The sequence below is a fragment of the Furipterus horrens genome, unplaced genomic scaffold (genome assembly GCF_987537825.1).
Source record: "Furipterus horrens unplaced genomic scaffold, mFurHor1.1.pri manual_scaffold_17, whole genome shotgun sequence".
NCBI lineage: Eukaryota > Metazoa > Chordata > Mammalia > Chiroptera > Furipteridae > Furipterus > Furipterus horrens.
The window spans coordinates 64913735-64928565 of NW_028327187.1; the positions used below are offsets into that span (position 1 = coordinate 64913735).

The window sequence follows — 14831 nt, forward strand, 5'->3', positions numbered from 1 at the left end:
AAACATAATGTAATTTAATATCACTCTGTACCTGTATTTTAACCTGAAGAATTTCTTAGAATTGTCTCTTATTTTCCACGCACACTATTCAAGCTTAAATTTTATGTAATTCAAGTTTGAATTACTAAAATAGACTATTTAAACGTACTCCCTGATTCCTCCACAGCCTTTCCCTCCAAATCCTCCCATAGGTAATAAAATGATATTTCTATGATAGGGAAATAATATTGGTTTGTTGACATTTTTAGTTTTGGGTACTATTATGATATCTGACAGCATTTGGAAATTCAATCCTTGTGTTTAGGAGATAATTATTGGAGTTCGCAGATTTAAGTTATTCGAATAGATGTTATGGGAGGTCACTGATGAAGAAAGTATGCACAGAAAAGAGTCAAAGACTGTACCTTGTACAGCATCTAGCACAGGGTCTTGCATGTATTATTCAAATATTTGCTGATTGAGTTTAAAAGCACTCTTTAGCTGGCTAACCATTTTCCATACCTCCCAAGTAGATCAAATTGTGTATTGAACAAAATTAACAGTGGATGGTAACTTTTTAGTGTCCCTAAATAATGTCTTCAGTCATGAAGTCAAACCAGAATTCTAGGGAACTAACTGTGCTGAACTGCTATTACTGAATATAATCTATAACCAGTCAACATGATTTTGGGAAGAGGTTGTGCATTATAAGAGGGTTAGAGTTGCCCTTTTATCTGGCAAAATGTCTTCATTCATTTAATCTCTGAACAAGGTTTTGCACATAGTAGGTGATAAAAATGATAGGTGATTAAAAATAATTGTAAATGAATGAATGAATGGATGGATTGATGCATGCATTTATTCTTACAAATAGGAACTCCAATGTAAAAAAAAAAGGGGCTGGATGGTGAAGAGGATTTTTTTTTTAGGAGGGTAGCTTTTATTCAAAAGGTAATACAGTTATTTAACCACTCAATTAGGAGAGTGACATGGTCAAATTTGTATTTCTGAAATAAATTTTTCCCATATTTTATTGTGTTACAGTAGTTCCAATTTTTTCCCTTTGCTCCCCTCTGCCAAGTACCCCACTTCCCTCCAGCAATCTCATCCCCCTTAGTTCATGTTCATGGGTCATGCGTATAAGTTCTTTGGCTTTACCGTTTCCTATATTATTCTTAACATCCCCCTGTCTTTTTTGTACCAACCAATTATGCTTCTTAGTCCCTGCACCATTTCCCTGTTTCTCCCCCTCACCCCTCCAAGCTGATAACCCTCCAAATGATCCCCATACCTATGATTCTGTTCCTATTCTGGTTTGTTAAGTTGGATTTTCTTTTTATTTTTTAGATTCAGTTGTTGATAGCTGTGAGTTTGTTGCCATTTTAGTGTTCATAGTTTTGATCCTCTTTTTCTTAAGTAAGTCTCTTTGACATGTCATATAATAATGGCTTGGTGGTGATCAACTCCTTTAGCTTCACCTTGTCTGGGAAGCGCTTCACCTGCCCTTCCATTCTAAATGATAGCTTTGCTGGATAGTGTAATCTTGGTTGTAGGTTGCTTTTCATCATATTGAATACTGCTTGCCAGTCCCTTCCTGCCTGCAAAGTGTTCTCTGAGAAATCAGCTGATAGTCCTACAGGCACCGCCCTATAGGCAACGATCCACCTCTCCCTTGCTGCCCACAGGATTCCGTCTTTATCTTTCACTTTTAGCATCTCAATCATGATGTGTCCTGGTGTGGTCCCCTCTAGGTCCAGCTTGCCTGGGACTCTCCATGCTTGCCGGACCTGTATGTCCATCTCCTTTGCAAAATTTGAGAAGTTTTCCTCCTTTTTTAAAATTCTTCCTTCCTCATTCTGCACTGGTTGACTGTTTTTTATTTTTTCTTCCTTATGTTCCAAATCCCTTAGTTGAACACCAGTTTCCTTCTCTTCACCAATGGTTTTGTGTGGCTTTTCCTTCATTTCACTTAGCATAGCCTTCACTTCTTCTCTTATGTGTTTGCTGTACTCAAGCATATCTGTCAAGCCTGTGAGCATATTTATCACCAGTATTCTGAATTCTGCATCTGTTAGGTTGGCTATCTCTTCATCTGTTAGGTTGGCTATCTGCTCATCGCTTAGTTCTCCCACTGGAATCTTGATCCATTCCCCCTTTTGGGCCATACTTCTCTGTCCCCTCATTCTGACAGACTCCTGTTTTGTTTGCCTCCACATTCCAGGTAGAGCTGTCGTTCCTCTTACATTGTAAGGGGTGGAGCCTTAGGGATTCATCAGTACAGGGGGACCTGTTTCACCACGTTGTGGCGCTGTATGTGGGGAAGGGGTCTGAGAGGGAACAATGCCACATGCCCAGAACTTGCCCCTTTTCCAGGCACCTCTCCCACTTCCACACTGTACTGGTGCCTCTCTAGCTGCTGCCCTGGCTGTGATTCCCAGAGTGGGTGGATCTGCGGACATTCTAGGACCGTGGGGGCCCTTTAAACAAGTGGACTCTGCTGAGACCAGCAGTTTCTGCCTCCACCCCAGCCCCTACTGGTCTGCACAGTCAGAAGCAATAAGGCTTGATTTTCCCCCATGCTGGGACCATGAGTTGCACAGTCTGGTGAGGAGCTGGGAATGCTCCCGAGGTGTCCCCCTGGACTTTTTAAAACATGTGACTGCGATTTCTGCCTGCCTGCCACTGCCACCACTGCTGCTGCCACAAAACTGCATCCTCCCCGCCTCAGCTCCGCCCCACCTATCTGTCTGGATGAGTATTTCTCCTTTATATCTTTGTTTGCTGAACTTCCATGCAGTTTGATTTTCTGGAACTTCTGATTGTTTCTATCTTTAAGGTAGTTGTATTCCTTCTTAGTTGTGGTGGGAGACACAGCGTTTCTGTCTACGCCTCCATCTTGGCTGGAAGTCAGGAAGAGGATGTTTAGTGTGAAGAGGGATCATAGTAGGCTGATATGGGATAGGAGGACAATAACCTATGAAAGGCAATTTGCTACCATGTGAGTCAACCCAACAATGCTACCCAGGCCAAATATTTGCCCAAATTCAGAGCCCCATATAACTGCTTGGAAAGATATTTTTGAGGAAAAAATTTTCTAATCCCCAGAGAGAGGAACAATTTTATGAATTCTCCAGACCCTTATGTAAAAAGTAGTTGGAGAAATAGGAACTTTTGAGTTACTATTTGCATTACTATTACTGGACTTGAACCACCGTGCTGTCATTTTGAGTTGGACAACCTAGTACAAGTTATCTTATATGTCTAAGACTTTACTTCCTCATCAGTAAAATATATTCCTTAAATCATCCATGCAAGTTGCAGTAAGACTTAAATGACATACTATGTGAACACCCCTGTCATAGTAGCTGACACAATCAATGTAAACACTCTAAAACAATAGCAATTTTTGTTATTACCCTCTCTAGTCATCCACAGAAATTTCAAGAAGAAGGAAACACGATCCCTGATTGTTCTCACAAAACTGAAGGAAAGTCAGTCTCTCATCTACAAGTAAGGAATGTGTATTTCCAGGTCTTGGTGAAGAACAGTGCTCATTATTTATTGAATACACTGGAAAAATCAAGACCCTATGGAGGAGCTGAAGCTATTTTAGGTACATGTCTTAATAAGAGCAACAAATAAGCACATATTGATCATACTAACATAATTTGGTACAATCATAAGTTTGCCTTTTTATTAACAGACCAGGGTACACTGGTAGGGAACAGTTGAATCTCCATTAGAGAATTTGGTTGTGTCTAATGAAACAGCTTGGATAACTAAGCTTAGAAACAACAGAAAGCACTAATTAATATCCCAAGACACAGATTCAATTATTAAAAGGCTCATGCCTCATGAAGGCATTTGAGTGCACCTAAGTGATATAAAGTAAACAAAAGAAAAACTTGACTGAAATATATGTTTGTTTTTAGTTGTGGTCCATCGCAGCATTTTAGTTCACTGGCATCCTTTGCTTTATAAGTCATTCCCTGAAGTGCTGAGGGATGCTGACCATGGTGTTGTATTATGTAGGAGATTTATTTGGTCTAAGAGGTACTTGTCTATTACATCACATCAAGCAGCTATCATTTCTTTATCTAGTCTGCATTATATTTTTTAAAAATATGTGCACTGATAGATTTAGTGAGAATAGCTACAAGTGGGTCATTTACCGAAAAGAGTTAGACACAGTTTTGTTTATATATAATTTGAATTGTACACACTTCACCACCTATAGAGATGAATGTTGTCCTACTGCTAAACTTCCAAAAGAATCCAGAGAGAAAGAAAAGAGTCACAGGTATAAAAATTCACACATGAATTCATGTCACTCCTTCAGTCACATGTCATTCACCTTTTAGGTTATTTCAAAAAAATATTTAAAAAAAATTAAATCCTCACCTGAAGATATGTTTATTGATTTTAGAGAGAGAGAGAGAGAGAGGGAAAGAGAGGAAGGGAGGAATGGAGGAGTGGGGGGAAGAGAGAGAGAAACAGACAGAAAGACATCAGTCACCTCCCATATACACTCCAAATGGGGATTAAACCCACAACCTAGGGATCAAACCTGCAACCTTTTGGTGTACAGGACGACAATGCAACCAACTGAGCCGCCTGTCCACAGCTAAGGTTATTTATATTATATTTCTTTTTACACTGCTAAGAAACACGCCTTCAACTACCATTATATTTGAGCATAAATGATCCTCTAGTTTCTTCAAGATATAATGTTAAAAGCTGCCAGCCAAGGGTTGGTGAAGAATGGAGTTGTCTGTGGGCTTCACTTTAAAACTGGCTTCTCTTTTCTATCCTAATGGCTTGGACAGAAAGAGCTCAGAGGTCTGAGAGGGGGAAAACCTAAACTATTTCCCTCATCCCAAACTAAGTATAATGGGCAAAAGGCTTTTGGACAGGTGAGATGTGCCTGGCACACCTTCCTCCAAAGAAGCCCCTTTTTCCCCTAATGTGGGACATTGAAAATTAATACCTGTCTTTTGTCATCTAGTGTTTATGGATTGAACGATGTCTTTTAATCCTGTTGCCAAATCTGTTGCCAGTCTGTTAAATTAAGCACGCCATTGTCCGGGGACAGCCAACTGACCTGGAGTCTGCAAGATCCTTCCCCATGTGGGAAGACCACCCTCCCCTCCACACCCCCACTCTAATTAGGGATTTCTGGACCCAAGGGTAGGTAGGATGACGACCATGTCTAGCTTGAAGCAGCTAGAGGAGCTCGAGACCTTCACCCATTGTCCTTTATAAGATTCAAAAGCGTCTTAAGTCTGAGAGGGAGAAATTGTTACTTTTTATTGTTAATTAATTAATTAATTAATTATCTAAAAAATAATATATTAAAGAGTGAAGACAGAGAACTTTTTCTAAAATATGCTATTTTTAATCTCAGGATCACACGTGGGTTTAATAACTGCCCTACAATTTAATTCAATAAACATTTATCAGTTGTCTATTGTATATAAGATATATCCCAAGCACTGTAAAGCATACATGCTTAAAAGACTAAGGCATATCATTATTTAAAATATCTCTTTGGACTATGTAAGATTATCTAAATTTATGTGGTAAATACTGATTGATACTGCCTTAGAAAATCCAAATAGCAAAATCTAGTCTGTAATGTCCTTGACATTTCCCTCTCCAGGCATGTAAAGCATGGGAAGAGTAAATAAGAGGTCCAGGTGACTGAATGTACACAGCCCCAGAATTACTTATGGTTACGTGCATAAACAAGAAATCTCTTCCGTTTTCTATTTTGTCTTAAGCTCAGAAGGTATATTGCTTTTTACATCCCCAAACTTCATTTCCACAATGTGGTACCAAGGATATTCCTCTTGAAGGACCTGCCTGACAAACTAATACATCTCCCAAGATAAACTACATTTAGAAAAAAATGGCTTGAGAGAAATTATGTACTGTACCTACACAGCTGAATTCTCAGATGGTGTATAGTCTAGCTTCAATTATAATATGAATTCAAGCAGCTCAGGTTTTAAGTGAGAATGTTGGTCTAGAAAATTTTATTAATTAATATTGCACTAAAGTGCTGCTATTTAATAAATAACATATTGCCATTTCAGATTAGTTTATCTAAGTAAAAAATGAGAAATATCTTCCTTATGTTCATTTCCATGCTCTATCTCATCCCAAACATACAGTCCTGATTCACTTTCCAAGAATTTGAAAGAATCATCTTAGATCAGTATATGCAATGCTATATCTGAGAATTAATGAACTTTAAATATGGGCAGGCAGTTAATGCACATGTTCAAAAGGAACATTCTCTGTCCCATCTATCATAATTGCACTTTAAATAGGCTTTTTAAGTTGCAAAGTATCAAATCAAATCAATTCAAATATATTACTATTAAAAATGTTATAAAATATTTTGGATGAAGGAGACACTGTGTTGACTATTAGGTCTGATGGTAATTTTAAGTGTTAGTAGGCAGACAGAAAATAGTCAGGGAGCCAAGGTAAAGCTGGCAGCTGTACTAGAACTATTAATTCCCACAACCAACAAACTTTTATTGAATACCTAAGTCAAAAATAGATCTTTCTCTAAGAAATTAAAGAAATCATCATGCTCTCTTTGCCACCATTTTTTGTGGCAATTTTTTGAATAGCAGGATAGAGGACTGCCTAAAACATGTAACTATATTCTTGAATACATAATTAATACACAGTCATCTTTTGTATCCCTTAAAATGGAGGAGATAAGAAAACATATTATAAAGGACTTCCGGACAAGACGGAGCCTAAACAGACAGGCTGCGTCTCTCTCCACAACTTAGTAGGAATACAACTACCTCAAAACTAGAGACAACCAGAAGTTCCAGAAAATAGAGCTGCATGGAAGTCCAACAAACAAACATATAAAGAAGAAATACTCATCCAGACAGGAAGGAGGGGCAGAGCTGGGGCAGAGAGGACCCGGTGTGGTGGCAGCAGCAGCAGGCCAGTGGAAAGAGCAGTCACACGTTTTAAAAAGTCTGGAGGGACACCTGGGGAGAGCTCCCAGCACCAGACCAGACCACCCAGCTCACAGTTTCAGCACCGGGGAAAATAAAGCCTCATTGCTTCTAACTGTGCAAGCCAGTGAGGGTTGGGGCAGAGGCAGAGGCAGAAACTGCCAGTTTCTCAGCAGAGTCCGCTTGCTTAAAGAGCACCCATGGTCCTAGAACGTCTGAAGACCCATCCACTCTGGGAACAACAGACAGGGCAACAGCTAGAGAGGCGACAGTCCCATATGAAAGTGGGAGAAGTGCCTGGAAAGGGGCGAGTGCTGAGCAAGCAGCATTGTTCCCTCTCAGACCCCTCCCCCACATACAGCGCCACAACATGGTGAAAAGGGTCACCCTGCACTCACAAATTCCAAAGCTCCGCCCCTTACAATGTAACAGGAACAACAGATCTACCTAAGACACAGAGGCAAACAAACACAGGAGTCTGTCAAATTGAGGAGACAGAAAAGTATGACCCAAAACGGGGAATAGTTCAAGGTTCCAGTGGGAGAAATAAGCAACAAAGAGATAGGCAACCTAACAATGAGTAGATACCCCACCTAACAGATGCAGAGTTCAAAACACTGGTAATAAAGATGCTCACAGACTTGACAGATATCCTTAAATATGGCAAATGATAAGGAAAGAAGTGAAAGCTATGCTAAATGAAATGAAGGAAAATCCACACAAAACCAGTGGTGAAGGGAAGGAAACAGGTTCAAATCAATGATTTGGAACATAAAGAAGAAAAAACAGTCCACCAGTACAGAATGAGGAAATAAGAATTGAAAAAAATGAGGAGAGGCTTAGGAACCTCTGGGACAACTTTAAACGTGCCAACATCCAAATCATAGGGGTGTCAGAAGGAGAAGAGGAAGATCAAGAAATTGAAAGCTTATGTGAAAAAATAATGAAGAAAAACTTCCCAAATTTTGTGAGGGAAATAGACATACAAATTCAGGAAGCACAGAGAGTCCCAAACAAGCTAGACCCAAAGAGGACCACACCAGGACACATCATAATTAAAATGCCAAAGTTTCAAGAAAAGGAGAGAATCTTAAAAGCAGCAAGAGAAAAGCAGAGAGTTACCAACAAAGGGGTGCCTATAAGACTTTCAACTGATTTCTCAAAAGAAACTTTGCAGGCAAGAAGAGACTGGCAAGAAGTATTCAAGGTGATGAAAAAGCAAGGACTTATAACCAAGATTACTCTAACCAGCAAAGCTATAATTTAGAATGGAAGGGCAGATAAAGTGCTTCCCAGACAAGGTAAAGCTTAAGGAACTTATCATCACCAAACTATTATTATATGAAAAGTAAAAGGGACTTACTTAAGAAAAAGATCAAAATTATGAACATTAAAATGACAACAAACTCACAACTATCAACAACTGAATCTAAAAAATAAAAACAAAATCCAACTAAGCAAACCAGAACAGGAACAGAATCATAGGTATGGGGATCATTTGGGGAGTTATCAGCTGGGAGAGGGAAAGGGGGAAAATGGGGTAATGGTGCAGGGATTAAGAAGCATAATTGATTTGTACAAATTAGACAGGGGGTAGTTAAGAATAATATAGGAAAGGGTGAAGCCAAAGAACTAATATGCACAACCCATGCACATAAACTAAGGGGGTTGTGAATGCTGGAGGGAAGTGGGGTATTGGGCAGAGGGGAGCAAAGGTGAAAAAAGTGCGATACTGTAACAACATAATAAAATATACTAAAAAAAGAAAACATACTATATTTTAATAATAACTTTACCACACTAAAGCATGATGTGTATTTATGATATTTTCCCACCACTTGAAACAGTATATTTAAAACTTTGAATAAATTAATGACACTCTATAGGACATCTGAAAGTTCTTGTGCTTTTTCTGTAGCAATTTATACCACAAAAAGTCTAGAATATTGCTATTTATCTAATGAGTACTCTTTTTATAATTCTAAATTTGGGAGGCTAAATTCTAGCATTAAAATCTAAATAGAAGAAAAAATATCCAGTACAATAATATACTATTTTTCATAAATTCATATAATTAAATATCAGCGCTGGTATGGAGGAGTTTCCATGAGATACTTTGAAGTATAAGATATAAATATTCCCCTGGCTGCTGTGGCTCAGTGGATTGAGAGTCAGCCTGCGAGCCAAGTGTCGCTGGTTCGATTCCCAGTCAGGACACATGACTAGGTTGCACGTCAGGTTCCCAGTTGGGGGCACAAGTGAGAGGCAACCACACTGTGATGTTTCTCTCCCTCTCTTTCTCCTTTCCCCTCTCTCTACAAATAAATAAACAAACAAACAAATAAATAATTTAAAAATATATATATAAATATTAATTTCTTTATTTTCAATACCTGACAAATAATAATAAACAAAGAGATTTTTACCTGACAGCTAATAATATATTAAATTATGTAGCTATATAGTAAAACAAATATCAACAATTGAAAAAATGTCTTTCTTTTTACTCTTTCATATGGTTACCTCCCAGCTGAGTTTGGGGGCCTTCATGCTGGATACGTACCACAACTCCAAATTGTTCGGGCTCACAAAGGTCATCGTACTCATTCTTCAGTTGCGCTAATTCATTGAGTACCTTCTGCTCAGGAAGATGTTTAACAAGGTTCTAAAAAATTAAAACATAAATCTTTAATATTTTCTTTTTAACATTATTAAACATGTATTAACAATTCTAAAAGTGATGTTAGGAGAGTAGATAAATTTCTGATTGTGGTTATCCTATAGTACCAGTGGTTCCACAGCTTCTTCCTAAAAATGTAACCAAAAATGAACTAAAATTTAATGTGAATAAATATATAAATATATTTGGTACTATGCACTACAATATATAAAAGTTAAATAAAAGGATCATATTGCAAGTAATGGCATCACACAGCAATAAACAGACTGACCTCCTGGGTCTTAAATATATAAAATAATTTTTAAGCTTCATTCTATGTCATGAAAATTAGTTAATCCATATAGAAAACAGAGCCCCTGGCTGGTTTGGCTCAGTGGATTGAGCGTCGGCCTGCGAGCTAAGTGTCGCTGGTTCGATCTTCCAGTCAGGGCACATCAGAGAAGGAAAACTCTGACTCCAAAAAACCTCCGCTGCCTTGTGGCATACCTCTAAAGGGGAAAGGCTAAGGGAGTAAACCCTGACAGAAAATCCGGAGCCGGAGTCCCTAAGGCGGTTTGACGTTGTAGTCAACACCGGCAACTCCTGCGGCGCACCTGAAGCCAAGCTGTATTGACTCCGTCTTTCCCTTGGACCCTTCAGCTGCGAAGAGAGGGGGTGTCTGCTGCATGGGCAACAGCAGACCCTCCATATCACCCTGCCCAGGCTCTGTAGCTTCAGCTTCACTGGAGAGGACACTCCAGCGTCATCGCAAGATGTCGATTCAACACGGGAGGAGACAGATACCGTGTCACTCCCGAGTCGGACTGCACAGCCATTCTCGGCGGTGCAGATAGACTCTTAAGAAGCTACACCATCGTCTCTCGAGACGGACGGCTGCCGACAGGATAGAAAACAGAAAAAGATTGTGAAGAAATTAACTCATGTGTACTACTACTACTAATAATATGTATCAACTGTATCCTTCATATTGGCAAAATATGAAATCATTTTTAATCTTATAAAGCACACTAAGCCTGTAATAATTACTTCCAATTATTTACAATGTCTGTATTTAAATACATAATGAATTTCACTTCAATGTAGAATCAAGCAAAAGTGATGAAATCTGATGTATGCTCAAGTCTGACACATAAGAGAATCAAAAGTGATTAATTCTTCCCAACCTGGTTTATCTCGCATTTTGGTATGATCTTAATTATTACTTTAGCCTGCAGCCAACCTTTTGGGGACTTAAGTGGGATTTCAAAAGACATATGAAAGGGAAGAAGGCAAGAAACAAAGAATTAAGAACATAGGGATAGACACAAAATGGCAGAGAAGGAAGTTCCAGGGATAGGACCTTCAGCAAGGCAACCACTGAGCTAGAAAGAGTGACGTAATTAAATTATTTCAGAATTCTAGAACCTGACTGAACACTTATAACAAGGTGTTTCATGAAGAAAGACACTGCTGTTCTCTGGTAAGTGAATGACATGCACAAAACAAATACCATACTCCATTCCACAACACCACTGAGGTTAGTTCCTAAGTTCCTCTAGGACAGGAGTTCTCAGACCCTGGGACATGGAACAATACCAGTCTGTAGCCTGTGAGGAACAGGGACCCAAAGCAGGAGTTAAATGACAAGCAAGCAAAGCTTCCTCTGTATTTACAGCCGCTCCCCATCGACTGCCTGATTTCTGCCTCCTGTCAGATCAGCAGAGGCAGCAATAGATTCTCATGGGAGCATGGACCCCACTGTGAACTGCGCATGCGAGGGATCTAGGCTGCAAACTCCTTATGAGAATCTAATGCCTGGTGATCTGAGGTGGAGCTGAGGCGGTGATGCTAGCACTGCAGAACAGCTGCAAATACAGATTATCATTAGAAGAGAGGTTTGACTGCACAGAGATTATAATAAATCAATTGCTTGCAGACTCATATCAAAACTGTCAGTGAGTGGCAAGTAACAAACTGCATCTGGTAGCAGGCTTTAAGTCAGACTCTGACACTTGTTTTAGTCCATGTGTGGCCCACCCATTATTTTATTTACCACTTCCAACCACACCTCTTTCCCTCACTGCACACTTGTCTCAGTCACAGTTTTGGTAAGGACACATGCTAACCCATGTAGTAAGTTCTATAATCATTTCATTATATATTAAAATGTAATAACAACAAATAAAGTGCACAATAAATATAATGTGTGTGAATCATCCCAAAACCATCCCCCTACCCTGGTCCATAGAAAATTGTCTTTCACAAAACCAGTCCCTGGTGGCAAAAAGTTTGGGGACTGCTGCTATAAACCATTAAACCTAACAGATACACACAAAACTCTCTACCCCAGAACAGCAGAATGTACTTTTTTTTTCAAGTGCACATGGTACATTCTTGAAGACAGATCAAATGTCAGGCCACAAAACAAGTCCTAATAAATATTAGCATACTGTAATATACAAAATATCTTTTGTGACCACAATGGAAGTAACTAGAAAGTAATAACAGAAGGAATAGTAGAAAATTCACAAATATGCAGAAACAACACACTTTTGAGACAACCAATGGGTAACAAATGAAATCACAAGGGAAATTACAAAATATCTTGAGATGAATGAGTGTGAAAACATAAGATGCCAAACTTATAGAATGCAGCAAAAGAGGTGCTAAGAGAAAACATTAGAACAATAAACACCTTCATTAAAAAAGAAATGTCTAAAATCTATAACCTAACTATATACCTCAAAGAACTGGAAGAAGAACAAACTAAACCTAAAGCCAGCACAAGAGGGAAATAAAGATTGGAGCAGAGATTTTTAAAAAATAGAGAACTGAAAACCAACAAGGAAAAATCAATAAAATTGAAAGTTGATTCCAAAATTGACAAATCTTTAGCTAGACTGACAAAGGAAAAAAAGAAAGAAGACTCTAATAACTAAAATTGGAAGTGAAAGTTGAGATATTACTACTGATTTTATAGAAACAAAAAGGGTAAGCGGCTACTAGGAATAATTGTATGCTAACAAATGCCAATTGAGAAAAATGGACAGATTCTTAGAAACACAAAAACTACCAAAACTGAGTCCAAAAAAATTTGAAAATTTGAGTAACAAGTAAGGAGATTAAATCATTAATCAAACAATTCATAATAAAGATAAGTTCAGGGCTACATGGAGTCACAGGATAATTCCACCGAACATTTAAAAAAATTAACACCAATCCATTTTAAACTCTTCTAAAAAAATTGAGGGGAAACTGCCTACTGATTCTCTGAAGCCATTATTAAGCTAATACCAAAGCTGTTGTAAGACACAAGAAAACTACAGGCCAAGGCCAATATCCCCTAATAAATATGTAATGGTGGAGGGGTCTGCCAGGATCACTGGGCAGAGGGGAATGGGGACCCCAGGAGCAGCAAGAAAGGCTACACCACTCCCGGAGATGGGGGAAGGGTTGGGAAGTGCTGAAGACTGTGCCTGAGCAGTTGCCCCAGCAACAGGGCAACACAGCCTGACAGAGGGAAATACCCTCCTACATGCTTCTGCCACCAAGAGGACTTGGGGCTGGACTATATAAAATGTAGACTATGGGAATAATGCTCTCATTGTTCTCCCCTCTTTACAGGCTGTTGGGGGCTGGAGGTCCTAGGTCAGCAGGCCTGGACACTGAGTGGTCTGGGAATGTTCCTGGTGCCCCTTCTCGAGTGCTGCATGGGCCTTCCTGGCCAGGAGCACAGCAAGCACTAGGATGATAGGGCAGGAGCAGAGTAATCTTGGGCCAGTCTGTCCTGTAAGTCACATGACCAGGCAACAAGCTGCGTGCCCCTTCCCCGCATAGGAAGTCACGGTGGTGCCAGCGACTGGAACTGTGCTGCATGGGTCTGGCCTGGCCAGGCACACAGATACACTGGAGGTTAGTGGCTTCAGGAAGAGGGCAGCACACTGTGTGTGAGACGCCTGGAGCACAAACTGTGAAAGATACCTAAAGCCAGACAGTAACTGGAAAACAGCTAAGCCACCTGCATCTCTTAAAGGACGGTTCTTGGGTGGAAGAAGAGGTTCCTGGCGCAGCCTTGAACTGAGCTGGCAGAGAGTGGCAGGGTGATTTTATTTTGGAGTCTTCAGGAAATGGGCTTTGAAGCAGAAATCTGCCATTATTTCAAACTGTATAGCCTTTAAATAAAAGATTCCTTTCCCTTTCCACCGAACTCTGCCTCTAGAGATTTTGCTGATTGGCACAACTGGTAGGACCCCATGGTTTGTTCAGTTACAAATACAGATTTAAAATTTCTCAAAACATACTTGCAAACTGAATTCAGCAGCATACAAAAAGGATTATATACCATAACCAAGTGGGATTTACCCCAGAATGCATGGGTAGTTCAAGATACAAAAACTAATCAATGTAATACATGATCATTTCAACTGTTATATAAAAAGCATTTGACAAAATCTAACACACATATCTGAGAAAAATATGCTTTACACTAGGAATAAAAGGAAACTTCTTGAGGTGATAAAGTTCATATACGATGAACTCAGTTAACATCATACTCAATAGTGATGACTGAAAGCATATCTGCTAAGATTAGAAACAAAGCAAGGATGCCTTACTTTAATCACTTCTATTCATCATAGTCTTGGAAGTTCTAATCAGAGCAATTAGGCAAGAAAAAGAAGTAAAAGGCATCCAAATTGGAAAGGAAGAAAAATATTGTCTCTGTTTGTAGGTGGCATGATTTTGTATGTAGAAAACACTAAATAATCCACCAAAAAACACTGTTATTGCTAATAAATCTATTCAGCAAAATTTGAGGATACACAATCATCACACGGAAATCAGTTAGTTGCATTTCTATGCACTAGCAATTAGTAATCTAAAAGGATATTAAGAAAAACAATTCCATTTCTGATAATTTTCACTTTTAATTCAAATTATTTATTTTTATTATTGTTCTATTACAGTTTTTCCTTTTTCCCCTATTGCTCTCCCCTGTCCCACTGACCCCAGACCCTCTCCTACAGTCAATCCCCACCCTGTTGTCCATGTCTATGAGTCATTTATACTTGTTCCATTATGGGAAACAATTCAGTGGTTTTTCAGAAATTAAGCATACACTTATCATATGATCCCACAATTCCATCCCTAGTATATAACAAAAAAACTGAAAACAGGGTCTCAAACAGATACTTGTACACAGAAGTTCA

The 14831-nt window shown here is 39.1% G+C and overlaps 1 protein-coding gene across 2 annotated transcripts in view; it reads right to left on the reverse strand.

The window, feature by feature from the left end:
* DIAPH2 (diaphanous related formin 2) overlaps positions 1-14831 on the reverse strand; it is a 1048823-nt gene that overhangs the window by 530992 nt on the left and 503000 nt on the right. For both annotated transcript variants that reach the window (XM_090264504.1, XM_090264503.1), the window contains one exon: positions 9529-9630. In XM_090264504.1, the coding sequence (XP_090120630.1) occupies positions 9529-9630 (102 nt within the window). The remainder of the gene's footprint in view (positions 1-9528; positions 9631-14831) is intronic.